Source organism: Vulpes vulpes, chromosome X (genome assembly GCF_048418805.1).
Source record: "Vulpes vulpes isolate BD-2025 chromosome X, VulVul3, whole genome shotgun sequence".
NCBI classification, from domain to species: domain Eukaryota; kingdom Metazoa; phylum Chordata; class Mammalia; order Carnivora; family Canidae; genus Vulpes; species Vulpes vulpes.
In genome coordinates, this window is record NC_132796.1 from 89,344,536 (window position 1) to 89,370,461 (window position 25,926).

At 35.0% G+C, this 25,926-nt stretch overlaps 1 protein-coding gene and 1 non-coding gene across 5 annotated transcripts in view; one reads left to right on the forward strand and one right to left on the reverse strand.

The window, feature by feature from the left end:
* Nucleotides 1-277: 277 nt before the first annotated feature.
* Nucleotides 278-25,926, reverse strand: part of CUL4B (cullin 4B) — a 38,023-nt gene continuing 12,374 nt past the window's right edge. For 2 of the 4 annotated variants that reach the window (XM_026017874.2, XM_072744511.1), the window contains 18 exons: nucleotides 24,809-24,912; nucleotides 24,241-24,310; nucleotides 23,374-23,447; nucleotides 22,401-22,563; nucleotides 22,173-22,262; nucleotides 21,795-21,877; nucleotides 20,395-20,462; nucleotides 19,242-19,360; nucleotides 18,291-18,483; nucleotides 13,374-13,478; nucleotides 12,781-12,891; nucleotides 12,251-12,336; nucleotides 11,067-11,174; nucleotides 10,069-10,182; nucleotides 9,136-9,241; nucleotides 7,636-7,808; nucleotides 5,926-6,078; nucleotides 278-4,212 (listed from right to left, as the gene is read on the reverse strand). In XM_026017874.2, coding sequence (XP_025873659.1) covers nucleotides 4,117-4,212; nucleotides 5,926-6,078; nucleotides 7,636-7,808; nucleotides 9,136-9,241; nucleotides 10,069-10,182; nucleotides 11,067-11,174; nucleotides 12,251-12,336; nucleotides 12,781-12,891; nucleotides 13,374-13,478; nucleotides 18,291-18,483; nucleotides 19,242-19,360; nucleotides 20,395-20,462; nucleotides 21,795-21,877; nucleotides 22,173-22,262; nucleotides 22,401-22,563; nucleotides 23,374-23,447; nucleotides 24,241-24,310; nucleotides 24,809-24,912 — 2,016 coding nt within the window. In that variant the 3' untranslated portion in view covers nucleotides 278-4,116. Of the gene's footprint in view, nucleotides 4,213-5,925; nucleotides 6,079-7,635; nucleotides 7,809-9,135; nucleotides 9,242-10,068; nucleotides 10,183-11,066; nucleotides 11,175-12,244; nucleotides 12,337-12,780; nucleotides 12,892-13,373; nucleotides 13,479-18,290; nucleotides 18,484-19,241; nucleotides 19,361-20,394; nucleotides 20,463-21,794; nucleotides 21,878-22,172; nucleotides 22,263-22,400; nucleotides 22,564-23,373; nucleotides 23,448-24,240; nucleotides 24,311-24,808; nucleotides 24,913-25,926 lie in introns of all 4 variants that reach the window. The other 2 variants (XM_026017873.2, XM_072744510.1) reach the window with 1 other exon arrangement.
* On the forward strand, nucleotides 15,981-16,083 carry LOC112934469 (U6 spliceosomal RNA). Its single transcript, XR_003237951.1, has one exon. It is a non-coding gene; the product is annotated as a U6 spliceosomal RNA (small nuclear RNA).

Sequence of the window (25,926 nt, forward strand, 5' to 3'; positions counted from 1 at the left end):
CCCTCTGCCCCTCCCTCTGGCTCCTCTCTCTCAAATAAGTAAAATTTTTTAAAAAAAGGTTCTACAAAATAAAAATTTGATTTCTTTTTACTATGCTAAACACAAATTCTAGGGATTGGAGGGTTTTTTGTAGCTTTTTTTTTTAATTCAAAAGTTGCACGCTCTACTGAGCAAGCAGGCATCCCTAGGGATTGTTAAATATAAAAGTATACTATGTGTCTATTCAAAAAAAGAAATACCTATATAATACTAAGGAAAATAATTGAACAAAATGTTGTATTTGAACAAATCTCTTCATTATTCAAATGTAAAGCATTATTCAAAACCACAATGAGATAACCACTTTATTCCAGTTAGAATGGCTAAAATTAACAAGATAGGAAACAAATGTTGGTGAGAATGTGGAGAAAGGGGAACACTCTTACATTGCTGGTGGGAATGCAAGCTGGTACAGCCACTCTGGAAAATAGTATGGAGGTTTCTCAAGAAATTAAAAATAGAGCTACCCTATGACCCAGCAATTGCACTACTGGGTTTTCACCCCAAAGATACAGATGTAGTGAGACAAAGGGGCACCTGCACCCCAATGTTCATAGCAGCAATGTCCACAATAGCTAAATTGTGGAAGGAGCTGAGATGTTCTTCGACAGATGGATAAAGAAGATGTGGTATATATATACAATGGAGTATTAGTCATCAGAAAGGATGAATATCTGCCATTTACACATCTATGTAGATGGAACTGGATGGTATTATGCTAAGTGAAATAAGTCAATTAGATAAAGACAATTATCACATAGTTTTACTCTTATGTAGAATATAAGAAATAGTGCAGAGGACTATAAGGGAAGGGAGGGAAACCTGAATGGGCAAAAAACCAGAGAGGGTGACAAACCATGAGAGATTCTTAACTCTGAGAAACAAACTGAGGGTTGCTGAAGGGGAGGTGGGTGAGGGGATGGTAAATGGGTGATGTGAACAGCACTGGGTGATATACACAACTGATGAATTGTTGAAAACTACATCTGAAATTAATGATGTACTATATGTTGGCTAATGGAATTTTAAAAATGTAAACAAATTTTTGTAGGAAACAATATTGATGGCATTAGCAAGGATACCATATAAAGCATAATTATGCAAATTCCCATTAGTACTGCTCTTTTCTTTTTAATGAAAAATATGTCTTGGCAATTTTATGTAGATGACAGAACAGAACATGTTTATAACACTTCCTGTCGTTCACAGCATTAAACAGAATGGTCATTAAAACAAAAAAATAGCTAATGTAAAAAAAGACTTATGGATACTAAGATTAAAAAAGAAGCTTCTAAAAATCTTGAGACCCGGATGCCTAAATGGAATAAACTGATTTCCTGAACTGTACACACAAGCAAAAGATAAGAATTTTCAAGAGTATGGCTAGACATCATGCTAATAAGACTGTTCCACAGACTCAGGAACTGGGTTCAAAAAAAACTTGATTTCTGGCTTGTTAAGGTCCTTGATGTGCACCTTACAGTGAGAGTACATATGGCCCAGAACTCATATTAATAGAAAAGGAAGATCAACTGCCATTACTAAAACAAAAGCATTTAATCTTTTATTCTTCCCTCAATGTAAATCTAGTTTCACATCGACTTTATGAAACTACTTGACTTTTGAGCATTTGAATCAGTGTTTATACTTGTACTTGATTTTTCTAAAATATGACATTTGAGAATACTCACCTTGAGAATTCCTGGGAATTCTATTCACCCTTTTACCAAAATCCTCCCACACATTCCTATAGCATTATCACCAAACCACCAAAATTGACAGATATGAATTCATTAAATCATAAGGAAGACTTAAAGTTCTGTGGTTTCATAACTTTCTCAAAATATTTGAAATTTTAAAGATCTTCTCCAGAAACTTTTTTTAAATAAAAGTTTTATTGGAGAAAAATAGAACCACCACGTACACAGGGAAAAGAGCACAAAAATTTAACTGATACAGAACAACTGAAAGTCACAATTATCCAATGTTGTTTGCAATTACTTTTCAATTTCTTAAACAGCTCTCCTCAACTTGTTTTTTTAGTATTCTTGCCAATTTTTCAGTTGAAACAGCATCAAGTTTTCAAAAAAATTAAGAGCCTCAGGGAAGGGACCAGCTTTCAAGATAACAAAAGTGACACCGAGAGTCTCCTCCTAACAGGGACCAATTCTATCTAAAAATTTCTTAAGAGTAACTATTGAGTCTTGTGGAATAGTCTATGTATCTCAGAGACCATCAGGGATGAATTAGAACACTGACATAAATGGTCCAGTATGGAGAGAGGACAAACAAAATAGCCGCATTTCCTTGTCAGATGAGCTCATGCAAGGAAACCAGGGAGAAGCTCAGAAAATATAGGCAATGGCTGCTCAAAAAGAATTAGGAAGGCATTCTAAATACCACATATTGTTAACAGTGTGCAAGTTAATGCAATCAGAGAGAGAAAACAGGCAGCTTTTTTTTTTAATAATAGCTGGTTACAGGTCTTGAGAATTCAAGAAAACAATCAATAGTAGACAAAGGAGCCAAAAGTCTCCTCAGTTGACGGTTAAGACCTAGATATTCTTCCTAATGGCTCCAAATAGTCAAGGAAATATACTGTGGCCAAAAGCATCAAAGCAATTCTGATTTTTAAAAATCCTGACAAAATTTTCTGCTTCTCCTCCAAGATCGATTACCTTTCAAGGAAAAACAAACCAGGAAGCAAAACAAAAACAAAAACAAAAAAGAACAAAAAACAAACCCAACCACCAAACCCACAGAAACAAACAACCCGCCCTGCACTGACACTAAAGAGAAGCCTTTTTTTTACTCACATTACCAATTAGAGTAACAATACTTTTGCTATTTTCTACGTATGAACAATCCTAGGACATGCCCCTGAAAAGTAGATGTCCAGTGGCTATGAGAACTCTTCAAGAGACTTTGAAAGGAATAAGATCAGCATAATACAGATTTTGAATTTCCCAACTAGAGGGTATATGGGAAAATAAAGGAGAACCTTTATATCTAGGTCTTTAGGAAGTCAGAAGGATGAAAGGTTTATTTAGCAAAATGCAGAGTTGGGGTGCTTCCCAAAACTTTGGTAGAAAAAAGAGGAATGCTAAATCCTAGGAAGCCTGTAACAATCTAGCAATTGGTCCAAGTTAAAGACAAAACTGTCCAAACAACATTAAAGTCTAAAGGAAGTTGAAAACTAGTTGATGAATTTTTGCCTTGTAAAAATTTACAAAACACGTGGGTTTTGGTCTCTTTTGCAATGTTCATATTGCATTCATTTTTAATATGAAGAGTTGGATTTTTCTCTCCTACCATGTTCTTCCAGTACGGTTGATCAGCAATTTTCTATTTCAGCTATTTTTATAAGTACCTGTTAATCAGAACAGTACACTCAGGGCTAAGCCATATACACACATCCTATGGTCATAAATAGAACATCTAAGGATGTGTATATACAAGAGATTACATAAGCAACTGTCCCTCTACTTGAAAACTTGTTTCCAAATAAGTTTTTTTTTTAAAACATCCCTTTCAGTGTAACAGAACATTACTTAGTAAAATATCAATAGCTATGACAACTTATTTTTCTTTTCAAGGGAAATCACAAAACAGGTGAACAACCAAGTCCAGGGTGGTTTTTCTATTTGATAAATACATCCAGAACTCTGTACAGTAAATAAAGTTTGCATGCAGTTTAAGTATCTTTAAATGACATTTTAAGCAAATAAACCTTTTGCTTCATAATTAATGGTGTATAAGAACCCCCCCTCCTTTTTTAATAGCCATAGGACCTCTTCCCCAGTTCCAAAGAGGAATCATGAAGACCAGGTACTTTCTTAAGAATTTTCTGCACATCATACTAAATAACATGCAAAGAGTTCAACAACATTCTTCTTAAAGGTTAAGTATTAACTCTTTATATGGGCATGTTAACCACTGAAAAAGTCGACTCAACTATTTCCATTACACTTCATTTGGTCATTGGTAGTATAAAAGAAGTCAAATAATATAGGATCAACAGGTTAGTTTATCCACTGGCTACTTGCATATGATACCAAATACTCGGAGGCCAAGGTTTTATGCAATATAATTGTATTGGTTTGGATTTTCTTTATCTCTTTCCATGTAATCCCGATCAATTAAGGATTCTATTCTCTTCTTAAGATCAGCAGGCTGTAAGAGAAGGCAAATTTTCAGTGCAAACCTTATAATCACTGGCTCAAGTCCGTGTACCAACACCCCATTAAAAAAAGAAGTTTTTGCATACTGATTGAATGTATTTAATCTCCTTATTTTTTAAAAAAAGGTATAATGAAAATAAAACCAGATTAAGAAATGTTTTTATACTATACATATACTGTCACATCTTATGACTTTTCTATCTTAGAGAGGTCTTTTGAGAATCAGCTATTCTCTGCAAAAATACAAAAGACTAACTTAGCATAACTTCACACGTGGAACATATTATAGTTCAGGAAAACAGAATGCTATTTAGTTTTGCCAAGAAAGTTTGAGAGGATAAGTAGACCCTAAATTGGGCAAAAGCTAGTTCTCAAAGTCAGTTGCATTCTTATAAATTAAGATAAAAAATATATTACAGAAAACACCAATTACAAGAATACTACAGCAAATGGTCTGATAAGTGTAGTGGCCCATAATTCAGATCTCTGTATTTCAGGTTTCATGTAGGATTTACCTGTTACCTACTATAAACAATTTGGATTTTTTAATCATACTTGTGGTTGAAAAAATTGAAAAAGCCTGTAGCTTGTTCTCATGATTGCATTCTTAGCTCTTGGATGACAAATTTTCAGTCTTTTGTATTTAGCCTATAAAAGAAAATATAATATCTTGCTAATAGTTTTTCAGATAGTGTAAAATGGCCACTTGATTTGAGAAGGGTAAAGAGCGAAAGCAGTTTGATAGGGCAGCCAAAAACCAATATTTATTATAGTGATCCTCTAACTGCCTTAGCATCAGTGATCTTTTTGGCTGGAGGTGAAACAGTTGTAAGGTAGAGAGCATCAAGGTAAGACTGTGGTAATGAGAAGGAAGTATTAGGTTTAGAGAAGAGAGAAAGCCTGCCTTATTTGCATTAATAGCTAATGAACACTTATTATGCCAGGCCCAGTGCTAAGTTTTATACATAGATTATCTCATTAAACCTCACAATAAACCTGTGAGGTAATGCAAGTACTATTATCATCCCCATTTTACTAAACAAGGTGAAGTGATTTAACCTAAGCCCAAAGCTCCTGAGAACCTCAAGAGCCAAGGGTCTATCCAAATTCTACAGTGTTTATCAAGGGGTTGGGAATCTTCTAAAAAACACCTTAGAAAACAGGCCAGTAAAACACATTGCCTAAGCCACTTTATTATTGGACATTTACACTGGAGCATGTCCATTTAATGACCAATTTCAGTCGTCAGAACAATTGCTAAACTTTTCCAGAAGATGCCTGATGGCTAATTATCTGTATAAAGTTTTTAATGGACACTTACATAAGCTAACTAAACAGAAGATTTAACTTAAAATAACCAAATCTGTCAAAAAACCAAGGTATTTCAAAAAGAAAAAAATAACAAAAATAACAAAGCTCAAAGGAAATATTGTGAATGAACCTGAAAATTTTATCCTCATTTAACAGCTAACTTTCAGGTATAAGAGCCCTTAGAGTTTTCCCCTTTGTCACAGCTACCCACATATGCTAAACAAAGGGTTTTTTGGGGTGGGGGAGCATCATATACATGAGCATGAGAAATGAAAATTTTTATCCCTCCTAATGGTCTTGAGGCTTTAATCTATATTTTTAAAATTCATGTCTGAAAATCTAATGTGTTCTTTTATATAGAACAAGCTCAACTAAAAAATACAAAAGTACCTACCTTTACTGGAAATTTCAGCTGGTTGTACACTTCTGAAACAAGGAGATTGTGGCTAAGCGTCTTTCTCATCTTCATAATTCGAACAATTGCAGCATCAATTTGATACTGTCTGTCTTGAAATACTCTTTCTGTAGTGCTCGCTTGTTCCTCAACCTAACAAAAAAGTTTTTAAACTTAGAAACTGTACCTGAAGTGAAACTTGGTTGCTTAACCAAACTACATTTTAGGGACATGATACACTATTAACGATTTAAATATACTGAATTAAAGAAACCTTATAAACACAGATGATGACAGAAAAAAACCTACAACAACTCCTTTCTGTCCTAATTATATTGTCCTGTAAAATGAAGTAATGTCAATATTAGTTAATAGAAAAATACCACTTAAAGGTGCCTTTTTATTTTTATTTATTTTTATTTTTTTTTAAAGGTGCCTTTTTAGAAGTAGATATGGCTGATGGAAAATTTACCATTTTCTTTTACTTTGTCTTCATAATCTTCTAAATGTGTCACAAGTGTTACTGACCAGATTTCTGCAAGACATTAGCTTATCTGCAAAATAGATGGACTCTATCTCTCACTTCAAGTATGGTACTAGCTAAGCTAACTAGAGTCAAACTTTTTAAAACTTAATTTTTATTTTATTAATACATAAATCAGAAATGCAGTGTTAGTGATTATATTTTTCAAGACTAACAGAAATTTAGGTGTTTAGGAGATAGTTTACCAATTTTAATGCTAAAGCAAAAATGTTCATCTTTAGCACTTACATTAAAAGCATAGTTTGGGCTTTTTGCAGTCAATTTCTTTCTGATACAGCATAAATGTTCTACAAGAACACAGTAATCTTCTAAGGGAATATCACACCTTTGATGTGAGTAAGACAGGAACTTGTTTGAGATACTGACCTCTATCCCATATTAATACTTTTCCTCATGTACTGCATGAAACCTTTGGAATCGAAACCAAATGGTTTCAGGAAATGCTGCAGTTGTTTTTCTGTAATAAAAGTCTCTTACAAACTCAAATGGCAAAAAACAAACAAAAACTTCACTGTTAATCAGAGATACTAACTAAATCATTCAGAGTTTTCACTCAGCAAATTGGCAAAGATTTAAAAAAGAAAATATAATCTTTAGTGCTGGCAAGGGCACCATTAAGACAGGCATTCTTACTGCTAGATGGAGTGTAAATTGGTCCAGTCTTTCTGGAACACAATATGAAATCATTTTTAAGACTCTTAAAATGCTCATATTCTTTAACCCCAAAGAAGTACTTTCATGAACTTATCATAAAGGAAGTCTCAGAGAGATTAAGATTTAGGTACAAAGATGTTTCTTGCAGTTTTTAAAATACTAAGAAATTAATCACCCAACAGGCATTGGTTAAATAAATTATAAAAGCCATGTAAAAGAACACTGTGGCCATCTGCCATTTTATGAAGATATTTAATGGCATGGAAAATTCTAAAGATTTAATGTCAAGCAAAAAAAGCAGGATATAAAACTATCTTGAGTCTCAGGCCCAACTGTGTGTACTCCTTTCTCCCCCGAAAATTTCAAGATCAAGTACCAAAATATACTGAACTAGATATAGGTACAGAAAATGTTAGTGGTAGTAGTACGGGCATAAAATCTTCTTTATAAATTTTTAATATGAATACATACAAATCCAGTGCATCAGAACAAGAAGAATGAAAAAGAGATACCGTTTCTTTCATCTGGATTTGATTGATTTTTATCCTGAAAAGTTTGTGTTTAAAATCATCATTACAAATGAACTTGTCACCATCTTCAATATCTTTGCCCTTTGGATTTTTTGCCAGAACTCTAGCTTTGCCACAGGCCAGTGACTGCAGTGTTCTCCTTAATTCTCCATCCTCTGAAGAAGAAATAGTGGATTAGTTGTTACCAGTTCATCAACACAAATCACTACATTCACCTCAATCTACTCCTACCCCATCACCCTATTAAAAGTTTCCTTTTTTCCCCAGGATCATCAACTACTTCCTCTTTGTCCTATTCAATGTCTCCCCACCCCCCGTGGTCCTCTAAAGGCTTCAGTTATTCCTTGTGGATAACTACCTAATAATCAGAAATGACATCTCATTTCCTTCTAATCCCACATTCAAAAGACACCTCTCCACCTGGTTGTTTTACTATCATCAACTCCAAAATGTCCAAAGTTTAATTCAGAATCTCCCCCATAAGACTGTGTCCTCTTTCCAATGGTTAGCCCTGAAACTACCAATCTACTCCGGTGAGAAACCCTGGAATCATCTTTTAACTGTTCCTTCCCCTTCATCCTTCATGTACCTAGTAGTTGCTTCCTTAGAGATGCCTCTTCTCCATTCTCATTGGCCTCATTCTAAAGTAAGCCCCTTATCATTTTATGACTGAATTAGCTGCTGGACTGGCATCTCTTCATCCTCCAAACTGCCCTATTGTCTACTGATTTCAGGAAAGTTGTCCAAATAAGCCACTTCCATTATGTCTCACACTTGAGACCCTACAATGTAGGTTTCATTTGCTAGATTTGCAAGACTCTCCATGATCAGGCTCTATTCATCTTACCTATCTAGCTTTGTATCTCACTATTTAATACTGCAGTTAAATACTTTATGACTCCTGCCCACACTGTGCTCATTCCTAAGCACCAAGCCTTTTCTCACACTATCTCCCCTGGCAGCTTATGCCATCTCCCTAACTAAAACTTTTTTTTTTTTAATATACTTTATTATTATTATTATTATTTTATTTATGATAGGCACACAGTAAGAGAGAGAGGCAGAGACACAGGCAGAGGGAGAAGCAGGCTCCATGCACCGGGAGCCCGACGTGGGATTCGATCCCGGGTCTCCAGGATCACGCCCTGGGCCAAAGGCAGGCGCCAAACCGCTGCGCCACCCAGGGATCCCTCCCTAACTAAAACTTGAAGACTCACCTCAAATATCACCTCCTTCATGAAGGATTTCCCAATTATGCCAGCCCACAACATCTCTTGCTTCACTGAACTCCTAATACACTCACAGCACCACAGACTGGTACTTCTAGGCTGTGAACTTATTACAAATGTCACTTCCCCCTTCTCCCATGATTATAAGTGCTGAGGAGAGGGATTATTCCTCTGTATCCCCCAAAGCTCTTAACCTAGTGGAATGCACATAGCAGACATTGAATAATGCTTGCTAATTGATTCAAACACAAACCTATTCCGGTAGCCTGTTTGATCTCTTCTAAACTGAACTCCTCTCCCTCATTAAACATTAGCAGCACCAGGGTTTGAAAAAGAGAGACCTGGAGTTCTTTTTTGCCCTGTTGGAGAAACAGCAGTATTTAGCCATCATTTTTTTAAAATACATGAAAATTAGTCAAATAATTAATCTTTAACAGGAAAAACATTTTTCAATTAGTGGATTCAGGAACACGGATTAACATTATCCAGAAAAGCAAGTATGTTTGGTGTACGGCTTAGGTGTGATCCTACCTAAAATAGGAAGAAGGACTGGGTGACCTTTCTACAGGTCTTTTTTTTAAGCCTTATAATTAAAAGAGAACAACAAAGTAATGAAAATTAATAACTCAGCCTTATGTGTCATTATAGATTATTTTTCACAAGCAGCAAGAAATCACTATTTCAAATGCATTTTCAACTTGTTAGATTCAAATTAGTCACAAAAGCTGTAGGGATTTTTGAAATTAGATATGGGAACTGTTCTCCTTTACGCCCACTCTATTCTCTAGCTCCCGGCAACAAGAAGTTTCCTGTCAAGAAGTGGCAACAGGAATTCTGCGTCCACAGGTGGGGAAATGGTGGCAGAAAAAGGGTTATTGGTTTTTGGTTTTGCAGCAGGGCCAATTCAACCAAGAAGGACCACATTCTTAAAATACACACAAAGCTGTGATAAGCAGTGACTGTGCCATGTATTATAAAACAACTTAAACCTTCAAGTTAAGAGAAATGACCTCTTGGTGAGCATATCATAATGTATAGCGAAGTTGAATCACTATGTTGCACACGTGAAACTAACATAACATTGTAGGTCAACTACACTCAAATAAAAAAAATTGTAAAGGGAAGAAAGGATGACCTCCACATCAAAGATGAAGATGAAAACTAAGTTTGAGGATCATCTACTTACCTCTTTAAATTCTGCCTTTAGCACACAGTGTCCTAGGGTTGACTGCCACTGAAGTTTCCTGCCACTATGTTTGCCTAGGTAAAATGTCTTGAAAATCTCCTGAAGTTTTACCATCTATAGTAAATAAAAAATACAGCTTTATTTAAGCTCTGTGCCCAGAATCACTTTCACCATTCTTTATATTTACTTCATGTATAATAATGTCTGGAAGTTTTTAATATCAGTTTTTTATATCCAGTAGCTTCAATGATTACTTTGATGTAAGGTAATGATCTCCCAACTACCAAATTTAATGGCATTTATCAGTTTTGATACTCTTTGATCTCTCTACAATATTTAAACATCCTCTCTTTTGAAACATTCACCTCCAGTGGCTTTTGTGCCTCTAAACCATACTGGTTCTTTATTTCACTATTGCTTCTTCATTGGTTTCCTTCACAAGTTCCTCTTCCTACCATCGGCCAAATGTGAACCTTTTCCAGAGTTCTGTCTCAGGCCTTTTCTTCCTATTTCCATATTCTTCCTCTTAATGAGTGAGAGCTCTACCCCTTGGCTTCCGTGGTCATCTCCACAAAGGATTTTCAATATCTATCTCTAGCCTTAACCTCCTTTCTAAGCTTCAGTCCTGAGTTTAAAGACATTTCCCTAAAAGTTAGGATGGATTTACTCAAGTCCATTCACTCAGCAATCTAACCTCCAAGTGATATATGAGTAAAAATTTCTGAGAGCTGGGCAGAATGATGGGTAAAATCTGGAGAACTAAAAAAGAAGAGTCAGGGAAATTGGCCCTGAATCCAGAAACTTGACATCATTAGCTATGCTCTAATGATACAAGAGTAATATAAAAAGAAGAGCAAAATATTAAAAGAGTTAGGATTTGGTGTTGGTGTGCTTACTGATGCAAACTTTTAGAAAGTATTTATTTTTCAAAGACAAACAAATTAGAAACTTTATGTATTTCTATGCTTATAACTCAAGTCCTGAACAGCAACTCTTACCTCTGGTGGTAAATGGACTTCCATAGGCACATATGTTGGCCAATAACCCATTGTCAAAATATTCACAGTTAATTCAATATTCCCAGGTACATTCTGGTTCTGCATATACTGTAATAAGATCAACACACACACTTAAGATTTTAAAAATAAAAGTGCATACATTTCATGTTATAACACAACCCATTCAAGAAGTTCCCCATTATAAAATTACATGCAAACACTGACTGTCTTTAAAATAAAAGGCAACTGTTATAAAAGGACTATAAATGAAGCCCGTATTAAATGTACCAGTTAACATTACAATGGCATACAAGGATCACATGACTTTGTTAGAGGCATTATTGACTTAGATCATTTCTCACTTATGGCTGGGCTGTTTTAAGTAGAATCTCATCTCCATTCTTTTCCCCCTACCACCTGCAGTCCCCATCTTTGAGCCCTATATGGCTTGGAACACCTTGTAGCAACCCCCATTCCTCACCCCACCAGTGAGCCCAAGTCTCCAATTCTTCATTTGCTCCACTGCCTGTTTGCAGGGGGTTACCCGAAGTGGGGAAGGAAGAAGAGGGGGAAAGGGCAAAGCAGATAAACTCTATTCTGTCACTACTATAGGACCATGACCCTACTGATCTTTCTCTTGTGTTATCCACTCTCAGTTCCTACCATGGCAATATAGTGGTAAAGAAGTCATTACTAAAACCCTGAGAGGAAAATCTAATTTGCTATCACTATTACCTATGCTCTTAAATATTTCAAAACCACCTTCTACCAATATCTGCAAACTATGGATCTAGCTTCTCACTCTCAATGTCCTCAAAGACCTTATACAATCATTCTACCACCTCTCCTCCCTCCCCACTGCCAGCTTTGAACATACAAATCACCAAGAGTGATTAGATACTAGAGAAAGCCCTGTTCTCACTATCTAGCTACAGTTTTTCTTGTCCTGACTTCAGTCAATACATTTGTTTCTTTTGTTACCTTGGGTATGCATACTGGGCATGAATTTTGAAATAGGTCAAATATACTTATATTTCTTTTTTTTCCTCTAATGAGTATCATCTAAGCTGCTATGATGTATTTACAACAAATATAAGTTTCTACTTATCTTCTTCAGTGCAAATCATAAGAAAATAACTAAATATACTTAAGTTTGAGAAATTAAGAGTTTAACTCACTTTTACCTGTTTGAACTGAATCATGATGTCTTTAGAAAGTTCCATGTCTTTAAACATTCCTTCAAGTTTGCTGGTGAAAGCAGCTCCACATTCTATTAAAGATGTTTATACATTTATAATATTTTAAAACGGTGAAAACAGAGAATTGAAAATTGAAAATGTGAAATGTAAAACTTGCTTTAGTATAAGATATGATCTGTAACTATTCATAAGAATGAAAAAATCCTTACCCCAAAGTGTATGCCCCACTAATTCAGTCATACTCTTTAATCCTGTAGTAACCTTAACTACTACTTAGGCATAAGATAAATGGAAAATATTTATACAAGTAATAAAAACAAAAACAATGCTTTATTTCTTAAAAAAAACTGCAAAAGCTCTGGTTATGTACAATAGGTTGGAAACCTCATGAGCTTACTCAATTTACATTTTCATCATATGAACAACAATTAATGAAAGAGGCAATTAAGTAGTAAAACTTAAGCTAATATTTTCCCTCAGAAATCAAAGAAGGATAGAAAAAATGACAATCATACCATGTTTAAGTTTGGACAGCATTGATTTTTCAGCATCTACAGATGCACTCTTCCCCACTAACAGGCGCTTGGCTAAATCTTTCTTATAGAAGGCCTCAAAAACATCCTTACCTATGTTAAATAATAAAATACAACTTATAAGTTTCTAATAAAAAGTTCTGACAAAATTGCTGTGAAGTGCTTAATAAATCAAACCTTTACTCCAAGTTATTTAAATTTATACATTTTACCCAAATTTGTTAAATGCAACAGACATTAGGAGTAGATATTTATGCTGGACATTTCACAAGTTCTTTGCTGTAAAGAATTAAGACTGCATTACCTTGTCTTTAAAAAACTTTAGTCAGCTGATGAGTTTAGCATCAACAGAAATTAAAACAAGTAGCAAAAAATCAAGCCTCTTAGTAAGTGGAAAAGTCAAAGCAGAAGGCAATTAAGTAATATTCCTTAAGTGCCCTAATGAATTAAATGCAACAAATATAATAGTTTTAAATATCTAACTCCCAAATATACTCCTTCCAGGTTAATTATACTTGATAGTTTCTCTGCTGAGTGCTGTTTTAAAAGAAGAATTTTAAAACAAAAACACTTACCATAGATAAATCTAAATATGATCATAATTTTATCCAACATTTTTTCAAGTTCTTCATCTGTAGCTTCTTTGTTGCCTGCACGAAGCTTTGAATCTACATACTTAGCTAAAGTGGGGGGGAAAGTTCATTGTTTAGTGATCAAATTTAGTGATCATGAGTATCCATAAGGTACTAGGCACTATATATACCAAAATAGGAGTATATACTGAGTTTTGCAATGCTTCAGAGATATCCATGCATTTTTAAAAGTCTCCAAAGTCAAGGATATCAAGTGACTTATTCAATGTCACAGAACTAATAAATACCAGAGCCTGAACTCAAACCCAAGTCTTCTGGTTCTCAGTCTAATGTATTTTTTACTTCCACTATCCTGATGCTTATTAAAATGTGGTATAGGTATCCTGGGGGAGGCAGTGTATACAGAACCATGCTAGAGTCATCAAAGCCACTGAAGATGGGAGGGAGGTCCAAGATGACAGCATAGGAAGAGCCTGAACTCACCTTCTCCCATAAACACACCCCAGCTACAGCTACATGGAACATTTCCCTCTGAAAAACATCTTAAAACTAGATGATCTGTTCTTCACAACAAAAGATAAAAGGATCACATCAGGATGGGTAAGAGGCAGAGACGACGACACAGATATAGCAACACACAAAAGGGAAAGATTTCACCAGACAGGTGCTTCTCTTCAACGAATAAGGGGTTAGTGCCTTACTTTAGGCACCCTGGCCCCAGTGATCTGCACCACAGATGAGCCCCTAGAACATCTGACTTAAATAACCAACAGAACTGATTTCCGGGGATCCCAAAGTGCTGTAGGAAATGAAGATTCCACTCCTGAGGCTCTTGCGGCCTGACTCACTCTAAGACGCAGTGAAAAAACAGCAGTTTGAAAAGCACCTAGGCTATATGTGAAAGATACACTTGCTGATCTCGGGGCATTATCAGCTGGAGGGGCAGGATATAGCTAATATGCTCCCTAGAGATTAAGGTGCTGGAGGGCACCATCACTGCAGTTTCCATATAGCCTGCTAGCATACACTGGGGAGTTTGGATGTGGTAATTGAATTCAACAATACATTAAAAGGATCATATACCATGATCCAGTGGGATTTATTCTGGGGATAAAAGAATGATTCAGCATCTACCAATCAACATGATACACTACATTAACAAAATAAAGATAAAAATCATATGATCATCAACAGATGTAGAAAAACCATTTGACAAGATTCAACATCCACTTAAGACAAAAACTTTCAACAAAGTGGGTATAGCAGAAACATACTTCAACAAAATAAAGGCCATAAATGACATACCCACAACTAATATACTCAACAATGAAAAGCTAAAAGCTTTTCCTCTAAGATCAGGAACAAGACAAGGATACCCACTATCCCCAATCTTTTTTTTAAGATTTTATTTATTCATGAGAGACACAGAGAGAGAGGCCGAGACAGGCAGAGGGACAAGCAGGCTCCATGCAGGAAGCCCATGTGGGACTCGATCCCAGGACGGCGGGATCATGCCCTGAGCCTTCAAGGCGTCCCAACTATCCCCAATCTTATTCAACATCATTACTGGAAGTCTAGTCACAGCAATTACATAAGGAAAAGAAATAAAAGGCATACAAGATAGAAAGGAAGAAGTAAAACTGTCACTGTTTGTACATGACATGACGCTATACATAGAAACCCTAAAGACTCCATGGAAGAACTATTAGAATAAATGAATTCAATAAAGTTGCAGAATACAAAATACATTATATACTAATAACGAACTATCAGAGAACCAAAAAAAATCCCATTTATGTCTGCATCAGACATAAATTTATGTCTGCATCAGACATACCAGGGCACCTGGGTGGCACAGTCGGTTAAGTGTCCAACTCTTGGTTTTGGCTCAGGACATGATCTCAGGGTCATAAGATCAAGTTCTGTGTTGGACTCTGCACTCAGCACAGAGTGAGTGTACTTGAGACTCTCTCTTTCTCCCCGTTCCCACTGCTCACTCTCTCAAATAAATAAATCTTAAAAAAATAAATAAAATACCTAAAAATAATTTTTTTTTTTTTTAAGAAAAGATTTTATCTATTTATTTGAGAGACAGAGCACAAGCGGGAGGAGGGGCAGAGGAGAGATAGAAGCATACTCCCCGCTGAGCAGGGAGCCAGATGTGGGGTTGTATCCTAGGACCCATGAGATCATGACCTGAGCCAAAGGCAGCTGCTTAGCTGACTGAGCTACCCAGGCGCCCCCTAAAAATAAATTTAACCAAGGAGGTAAAAGACCTGTACATGGAAAACTATAAGATACTGATGAAAAAAACTGAAGGTGGTACAAAAATAAATGGAAAAATATATTGTGCTCATGGATCGGAAGAATTGCTATTGTTAAAATGTCCATACTACCCAAAGTAATCTACAGATTCAATGTAATCCCTATCAAAATTCCAATGGCATTTTTCACAAAACTAGGACAAGTAATTTAAAAATACATATGGAACCACAAAAGATCCCGAATAGCTAGTCTTGAGAAAGACAAAAAAAGCCAGAGGTATCATGCTCCCTGATTTCAAACTATAATACAAAACTACAGTAATCAGTGCTCACTTCAGCAGCACATGTACTAAAATTGGAAGGATACAGAGATTAGCATGGCCCCTTGCAAGAATGACATGCAAATTTATGAAGCATTCCATATTTAAAAAAACCCTATAGTAATCAAAACAGTATAGTATTAACATAAAAACATACATATCTATCAATAGAACAGAATAGAGAGCGCAGAAATAAACTCATGCTTATGTGGTTAATTAATCTATGCCAAAAGAGGCAAGAATATACACTGGGAAAAAGGAGTCTCTTCAATAAATGGTATTGGAAAAACTGGACAACCACATGCAAAAGAATAAAACCACATGGAAAAAGAATAAAACTGGACCATGATCTTATATCATACAGAAAAATTAGCTCAAAATGGATTAGAGACTTGAATGTCTTTTAATGGATGTATGAAGACCTGAAACTATAAAACTCCTGGAAGAAAACATAGGGTGTAGGCTCCTGAACATAGGTCTTTGCAATGTTTTTTTTTTTCTGAATCTAACTCCAAATCCAAGAGCAACAAAAGCAAAAATAAACAAACAGGACAAGAAACTAAAAAGCTTCTGCACAAAAAAGGAAACCATCAAAATGAAAAGGCAACCTTTTTTGGGAAAAGACAGAATGAAGTTATTTGCAAATCATACATGCAATAAGGGGTTAATACCTAAAATAGATAAAGAACTCCTACAACTCAGTAACAAAAAATCCAATTAAAAAATTGGCAGACGATCTGAATAGACATTTTTCTAAAGACATACAGATGGCCAACGAGCACATGAAAAGATGCTCAATATCACTAATCAACAGGGAAATGGAAATCAAAATCATAATGGGATATCACTTCACATCTGTCAGAATAGCTAGTATTGAAAAGACAAAAAATGTGTTGGTGAGAATGTGGAGAAAAGAGAACTCTTGTGCACTGCTGGTGGGAATGCAAACTGGTGCAGCCACCATGGAAAACATTATGGAGGTTCCTCAAAAAAGTAACAGAGCTACCACATGATTCAACAATTACACTACAAAGATAATGCAAACACTAATTCAAAAACATATGCCCCCTATGTTCATTGCAGTATTATTTATAATATCTAAGATAGGGAAACAATCTAAGTGTCCATCAGTGGATGAATAAGGAAGGGTGTACGTGGGTGTGGGTGTAGTGGAATACTACTCAGTCATAAAGAATGAAATCTTGCCATCTGTGTTAACATAGATCCTAAGTGTTTTTACACTAAGTAAAATGCAGAAAAATAAGACAAATACTGTGTGATTTTACTTATATGTGGAACCTAAAAAACAAAACAAAACAAAATTCAGACTCAAATATAGAGAACTGATTGGTGGTTGCCAAGGGAAGGGGGTTTGGGGGTGCCAAAATGGGTGAAGGGGATAAAGAAGTACAAAGTCAGTTATAAAATAAGTAAATCATGGGGATGTAAAGTACAGCACAGGGAATATAGTCCATAAAAACCATAATAACTTTGTAAGGGAACAGATGGTAATTAGGCTTACTGCGGGGACCATTTCACAATGTATACAAATATTGAATCACTATGTTGCACATCTGAAACTAATATAATACTGTACTGTCAATTACACCTCAAAAAAGCCACTAAAATACCTGGCATGTATTCTGGAGTGTCCATTTTACACTTAATGTTCTGCAATCTTAAAAACTACTTATTAAAACAAACCAGATACATCACAGAGTAAAAGGCAAAATCTGCCAAAAAAATTTAAGGATAAGTAGTAGACCAATGAAATTCATCCTTTTGGCAGAAGACCCTAAACCTTCACCACAGGATACCTCTCCTTCTGACATTAAAGGGTAGTTTGGTGGGGAAATCTAAGAAACACTGCCATTTGTCAGAGCCTTACACTAAATGGGCCCAGATTATTAGGCTTATTTTTGTCCTGGACAGTTTTCCTTTCTCAGTAGGAACTCAGTAGCAACTGCTACCCTTTCTTGTAGCACTAAGTGTGGGCTTCTGGAAGTAGCAACCTGCCCCATCTCTAAATTGCTATAAGCTTAGAAAACAGGTATCAAACTTAGTATAAATAAAAGTAAATAGGGTTCAATGTATTATCTTACAAAGAAAGAACATTATGTTTGACATATAAACTTGAGATGTTCTTTACCTCAAAGGACTTATTCCTTATATCTAGGTTCTTAGAAACTACCACCTAATAAGCAACCCCAAATAAATGAGGTGTTAAACTACAACCTTGTCAAAATTTCAAACTGACTGAAATTTTATGAATAAAAGAACATTAAATAGATGGAAAAGAAAGACTGGAAAAATACCTATAAGTTCAGCAGGTTTGTTTGGTCTTTTGTTAATGAATGTTTCGAATGCTTCTTTCATGGCATTAATAAATTTTTCATTTTTCAGAAAACAAATATCAATTATATGGTCAACTTTATCTTTAAAATCCAGCAGTTCTTGAACCATGGTCTTATCTTTTTCAGGATTAATTACAATAGTGCTGCCAAATGCCTAAAAAACAAAAATGACCACTTTTGAGTAGAACTGAATTAACTCTGATGAAAACAATTCCCAAATCTTATTTTAAGTAGGTACGTATTTTTAAATCTCAAAATAATAAAACAAAGCTTTTTTTGAAATCAGGAAAAGAAAAATAAAGTGATAAAACATCCAGGCTGATAATCATTCATCTATAATCACAAAATAAGGAATGACTCACTAGGTATACAGTACCCTAATATTATGAGTCTCTAGGCTTTTGTCCCTACTTCTAAAGAAGTCAGGTTTGAAATTTTCTTATTTTTTTTAAAGATTTTATTTATTTGTTCATGAGAGACACAGAGAGAGAGAAAGGCGGAGACGCAGGGAGAGGGAGAAGCAGGCTCCATGTAGGAAGCCTGATGTGGGACTCGATCCCGGGACTCCAGGATCACACCCTGGGCCGAAGGCAGGCACTAAACCGCTGAGCCATCCAGGGATCCCTGATTTTTTCTTTTTAAATAGCCATTTGGCTTCAGTGTAAAACTGAAGAAAGGAAGGAGATTTGGAACCCAAAAAATGTCCCCCCCGCCCCACATAGAAATCACCTCAGTGAAATAACTTTTATTGCTGATCTGTTACATAGCTATCATTCTTAGTTTGACTGCCCTCAAAACTCTCATTACTTAAAAAAACCTGGATCTAACATGTAAGAAATGCTTGCTGATATGTACTGAGTGTATAGATTTATAAGACACAAGGAAAAAAACCCACAGGTTAATTGTCAATACCTTAATATACTCAATCCACTGTTGCAAGAGAACCTGAACTCCACCTCGAACTCTACTGAAGAGCTGATACAGGAGAGATAAATCTTGAATTCGGTTTTCATCAAGGAGGTTATTTAAACCTGAATTTTCAAACATTGAGGCATTAAAAATCGTGAACAAAAACGTCAGACATTTTAATGAAAATTAAGTTAAATTATTATTGTGATACCGCTATAAACTATTACTAGTCTATAAAATTTAATATAAAGATTTGTTTTCTATTAAATCCAAATAGATAAATGACCTTTCCAAATGAAAACTAAACATAGGGAGCTTTAAGCTTATATAAATACAAAAACAACTGTGTAATGGTTTGTGTCATTTAGCATGGCAGATCAGATATATAAACCAATTTATAAAAACTGATTTACTTAAATACACATTACAAATAACTCACTCATATATGCAAGTAGCCATATTACATTTGACACTAATTAGTATACATAACTGTATTTCAGAGTATTGGATATGGTCTATGGTATTTCAAAAACCATTCATTAATAGGCCAAGTTTGAATAAGAGTCTCAAGTATTTGATTTTCAAAATGAAATAATAGTGTAACTGTGTTAAAGTTCTAATATATCCATTTTATACAAAAGAAAAGATGGTTGGAGAAAGGTAAAACTTTTGTCTATTTCTGGCACTGTCAAAGTAAAATTCAGGGCTTACCCATTAGATCACTTGGGATTAGGGGAAACTGCTTGGTTTTATATGCTATGAATGAATACACTTTAGTGTAAAGAAAAATTCTTTTTTCTATCGTAGTCTTACATATTAAGTCAAGAATTCCCACATTCCCACTGTTTTGTTGTTTTTATTTATTTATTTTTTTACTGGTGTTAGTGGACTCCTCTCATTCTCAGTTACTGTATCTTTAAGTTAAGTCAATGAATATCTCCTCAAAGTTTACCATGATGAATAGGGAAAAAAGGGTTGGGTCCATTCTCAGAAAAGCAGCCACAAAGTATCAAGCTTCTTTTTTTAATTTTTATTTATTTATTTATTTTATTTAGTATCAAGCTTCTTAAAAGGGCAATCCTTAAGAATTATTTTTTCACTTGTTTGCAGCTACAATTTTAAAAGTGATCTCTTTATTTACAAATTGGTCAATTACCTTTCTGAAGAATTGCTGTTAAGTGTTCACCTAGAAGTTGTTTTTCTACAGTAGCAATTAATGACTTCCTACAAGGAAAAAAAGTTTAGAATTACTGACATTTGATTTTGTTGAAAAAAATTTTTTAAGATTTTATTTATTTTTTTAACAGAGAGAGCACAAGCAGGGGGAGCAGCAGGCAGGGGGAGAGGGAAAAGCAGGCTCCCTGATGAGCAAGAAGCCCGGATGTGGGACTCAATCCCAGGACCCTGGGCTCATAACCTGAGCCAAAGGCAGATGCTTAGCTGACTGAGCCATCCAGGCGCCTAAACTCTACTGAAAATTTAAAGCCTCTGGGCAGGGGGAATCAAATATCTTGCTTCTGCTGCTCTTTTTCTTTTTTTTTTACAGAGAGCAACAGGGCACCTGGGTGGCTCAGTTGGTTAGGTATCTGACTCTTGATTTCAGCTCAGGTCATGATCTTGGGCTCATAGGATCAAACCCTGCATCACGTTCCACATTCAGCAGGGAATCTGCTTGCAATTTGCTCTCTCCCTCTCCCCTCAGTTGTCTCTCTATAAAATGGATAATTAAATCTTAAAAAAATTTAAAAAGATGGAGGAGTCAGAGGGAGAGAAAGAATCCCAAGCAGGCTCCATACCCAGTGCCTGAGGCCAACTTGGGGTTCCATCTCACAACTCTAAAATCTTGCATAACCTGAGCCAAAATCAAGAGTTGGATGCCTAACCAACTGAGCCACCCAAGCACCCCTCAAACAGCTTGTTTCAAGTTAATTCCAATATTCCTATCCTATGTTTAAATGTATTGGTGCTCAGAGTTACTCTACTTACACCGTAAGAAGGAAAAGTGCATTATTTCAGAATTTGATTTACATCACTAAATAAGTATTTCTATGGTCTTGCTGTGGCTGGCTTTTTCAAAGTTTCTCTGCTTTAATTAGGAAGGTAGTTATCTATGCTACTTATAGGAACTCCTTGGTTGATAATATTTAGGAAAGCACAGAAACAGTTTCTCCTCCAAACATCTACTGAATTTTAATCAGCCTTAAGATTTCAAAGATCACATCAGCTTCTAGTACTATTTTTTTTTTTCATTTTAAAAAAAAGCAAGCTCTACACCCAGTATGGAGCTTGAACTCATGACCCTGAGATCAAGAGTCACGTGCTCTACCAACTAAACCGGCTAGGTGCCCCTCTAGTGCTATTTTTAAATTACATCCTAAACACATACAATCCTTGATTAAATCTAAGGAAAATGAAGTTCACATTAAGAAAACAATTGTTAAAAAATCTCAACTCACACCTGCAAATAGGTACTAACAGGTTTGAGGATGCTGAAAGTGCCTTAAGTGATTCAAAAACAATGGTTAAAGTATATTAGGCTGAGCATATAATACTTACTGGGTGGTCTGATCTAAGTAAGTAATAAGTCTGTCTGCTTCTTCTTCTAGACGTTTGTTAACATGATGAAGATATTCAGGAACCTACAAAGATAGTTTTTTATATTATTGTTTTCCTCCCCATGAATCTTTCAGAAAATGTCAAGTCCAAAAGATCCCGGGAGCAGCCCTGTCAACTGTGACAAGGCTGAATGATATGTAAAATTATAGGGAGTTTGTGATCCAGAATTCTGGCCTTTAAGAGAGAAAAGAAAGGAGTACCTAAGTGAGAGAAAAGTATCACAATGTTGGGAAGTTAAGTGCAAAGGGAAGCTTATGTTTTATAAAGTAAGGTCTACTGTGAGACACAATGGATGTATTAATCATGATTTTTCAATACCTCTCTTTCCTGCATTAATTTTTGGCCTTCAGCTGCGTAGAGCCGGTTAGTTTCTTCCAAAAATCGTTGTTCAAAAGAATCCTGATAAATCTGGGAGGAGGGATCAAAATAAAAAAGTTCATTTACTCAATAAATATTAAATGTCCTCTACATGAACTGCACTATGAATTTGGTTTTTAAACATCAAACTAGGAATAGTAATCAGCTTGTAAGTGAAGTTAAACTTACTTGCAAATCAGAGAGCATGCTTAAAAGGCTTCGGAGTAAACTTCTATCAATTGCTTCACCATTTCTCTCCCTCTCAATCAAGAGAAGAATGCCATCAATTGTCTTATTCTGGACTTTCTGATCACTTATAATATGAGCCCTAAATAACTCCAGTCCCATGTCCCTAAAACAAAAATACGTATAATTAAAATTAATTGACAACAATACCACTTCTAAAGAGGCCTGCTTAACTTCTCACCACATGTTAATTAGGGCTCCAGATTTGAAGCAGCAATTGCACAAAGATAAAATCCACACATTTAATTTTATATAACATTATTATAATTAAAGCATACAGGAAACTCATTTAGTCTTTAATGAGAACTGAAGCTAAATTCCTGTCTTCCTCCATAACTAAGTTTTCTTGTATTATTTCCTTTGGTGAATTTCTTCCTTGGTCAAATGAAGAGACAAAATTAGTTCAAAGATATAAAATGGTTTTCACTGTTCTGGTAACAAAGGCTTAATTGGTCATTTGTCATCTGGCTTCAGTTCTCAAAAATCAGTAAACTCTCTGATAATTACTGTAGGTAGATGCTAGGCATAAGGTGGGGAAAGAGCTCATTATACTATTCTATTTTTGTGTATATGTGGAATTTTCCACAGCCACGTTAACAGATAATAGCAAACTCTTGATAAGCAAAAAAATAATGCACACTCATAGACAATCCAGAGTAGACTTTAACCCCCTTGGTTAACAAAAAAACTTCTTCATTAAGTTATTACGTGCTCAGGGAATGTTAGTTATCTCCAATATTAGAATAGGCAAAACATAATTAAGAAGGTAAATCTGTTATATATACAAGTCTAAAAGCCAAATTTGAGTTTTTAGGAGAATATTCACAGTATCACTTACTCTCTTTCCATTAGTGTAATTAAGATTTGACTATGATTTGTAACAAATCTTTTCATAATTATTTTCTGGCATCCTTACCAAATGGAGGGTAGCATTGAATTCTGAAGAACGTAAGTTCTATCCAGAAATAAAAAAATGCTCCTGATCATGATCTGTCAATGAAAAAGAAATCAATTTTTACATTTTGTTAAGCTGATATATTTGCTCCTGATAAAATAATAAAATCACAGGATTCACTTTTAAATATACTAGACTACTACATACCAATAAAGAAATCTGCCTGAGAATGTGCCTATACCATTTTTATTAAACTATTCTATTCTCTTAATCCTTGCTGTCATTTTTAGAAAAGGGATATTTAAAATGGTTCTGTGACTTCTCTGCAACTTGAAAAGTAACTGAAAATAAAAACAGGGAATTAAGGGGACACACATACAATTCTTCCTCAGTAGCAGTGCTCATTCAGGGTGAAGCTGCCCTACATTGTACATGTATGGCTTTGGATAGAAGGATTTTAAGATTTTTACTTTGCAGAATATAAGATATAAAATTAATAGCAGATTAGGGAGAAAGGATAAGGTTGAATTCTAAATAAACTAAAATGCAGGACCATCAGGTACCTTCACAGGGCAATCAAGTAGGTGGGCGGGACATCCATCAAAACCAACACACAAAAATGTACCTTTTTTTCTAAAGGAGGTACTTGTTGGTTAAGTGTGACAAAAATAAAAATGATCCTAAGGTACAAGTCATTCTAAAATGGTGGTTTCCCTGTAACTCACAGTTTAAAAATAGAAAACTTAACCACAATTAGTTTTCAGTTCAGAACAAGAGCAGACATCAAGGCAATTCCCCCACACTGCAAAGCTTTTAAAACTAATATCCATGTATTTGAAGAAACTTATTTAACTACAATAAATAAATGCAATACTTTTTCCAGCTTACCATTTGTCTGCAATGATTTTGCCAGCATTTATCAATCTTCTTTAGAAAAAGAACACTATCCAATGAATCCATGAGGTATGTCAAGGATATTTTTAAGTGCTTAATACAAGTAATACAAGCAATGTAAGAGCTTATTTGTCTTAAACATGGAGTATTACACACTAATTAAACTAAACAGCACTTAACTATAGAACAAAATGCTATTTCTTAAACTGTAAAAAATTTTAGGTTCGACTAAATACTTTTTAGAACAAGTCTTACACATAAATGAGTATTATGCTGTTTATGATTTCCCTTAGAAGATGACTTTTCCCTAAATGGAAATTTGTTAGGACAAAAAGGCTAAAGACATAAGGATATGTTATATTCACTAACTCCACAATGTAGATATGGAACCTAATTAAGGTTGAAAAGTCAAAAACTCCTTTCTTCTTTCTCCAGAAAGGTAAGGAACAATATAACAAATCTACAAAACACAGGCATTCCATTTCAAGTTGGGTTAAATGGTGAGGGATAGGGAAGGAGGCAACAGATAAAAATACAGTATTTTGAGTTTTTAAAAGGATATTCTCTGAACTGATGAATTTGTGCTTTGATGTGATCTTCACAAATCTGTCTCAGCTGTTTGTACAAGTTTGCAGAAATCTTGTAAGAACAGAGATTTTCTACAGCCTGCAAGATTAAACATATACTTGCTTAAAGAGAAAATAGTCACTGATTATTTACATCAAATTCTTATTTTAATACTTTTATTAAAAAGGGTTATTTATCCATTTAAAACACAAACTAAAATAACAAAATATGAATGCAAGTGAACTTTTTCATAATAGATGTACCAAAAAAAAAAACCCCACCCCACTAATATAATGGCTATTCAGGTTAAGGATGGAGGGAATCGGGCAGCCCCGGTGGCACAGCGGTTTAGCGCCACCTGCAGCTCAGGGCGTGATCCTGGAGACCCTGGATCAAGTCCCACGTCAGGCTCTCTGCATGGAGCCTGCTTCTCCCTCTGCCTGTGTCTCTGCCTCTCATTCTCTCTCTGTGTCTCTATGAATAAATAAATTTAAAAAATCTAAAAAAAAAAAAAAGGATGGAGGGAATCAAGCCAAGTTCTACCCTGTGGAGACATCCAATTTACAACAACAACTACATGTAAATGTTGTCTTGTTCTTGAAAATGTTAATTATTTTTATAAGTAGAATCTCATTTTGAGTTTAAAAAAGTTTCACAATTGTTTATCAGATGGATTCACCATTGAATTAGAACTTATTTATACTTTCTTTGGTTTTCCTGAATAGAACAATGGATTATTGCTAGCAGTATTATATAATGAGTATGGTGCAGACACCAAGTATTTTTCTTATTTTTCTCCAATATTTCAGTTTATGAATATTTAAATCGAGGTTTTAAAATTTGCACAATTAAGCAAACATTAATTACAACAGAAATAACTATTTTTACTTCATTCTAATAGTTGAATTGGTCTTCTTTTATACTCAGATCCCGAAAGGACAGACTTTAGATTTCAATGAGTTTCCAGTTATGTGTATCAAAGACTTTCAAATTTAAAACAACAGGCATGGTAAAACTCTTTGGATGAACTCTGATATAATCTACAATTCCAATTAGTAATGACTTAAGTATAACACCAGGATTCCTTCCTCACCGCAAGAAAAGGCAGAAAAT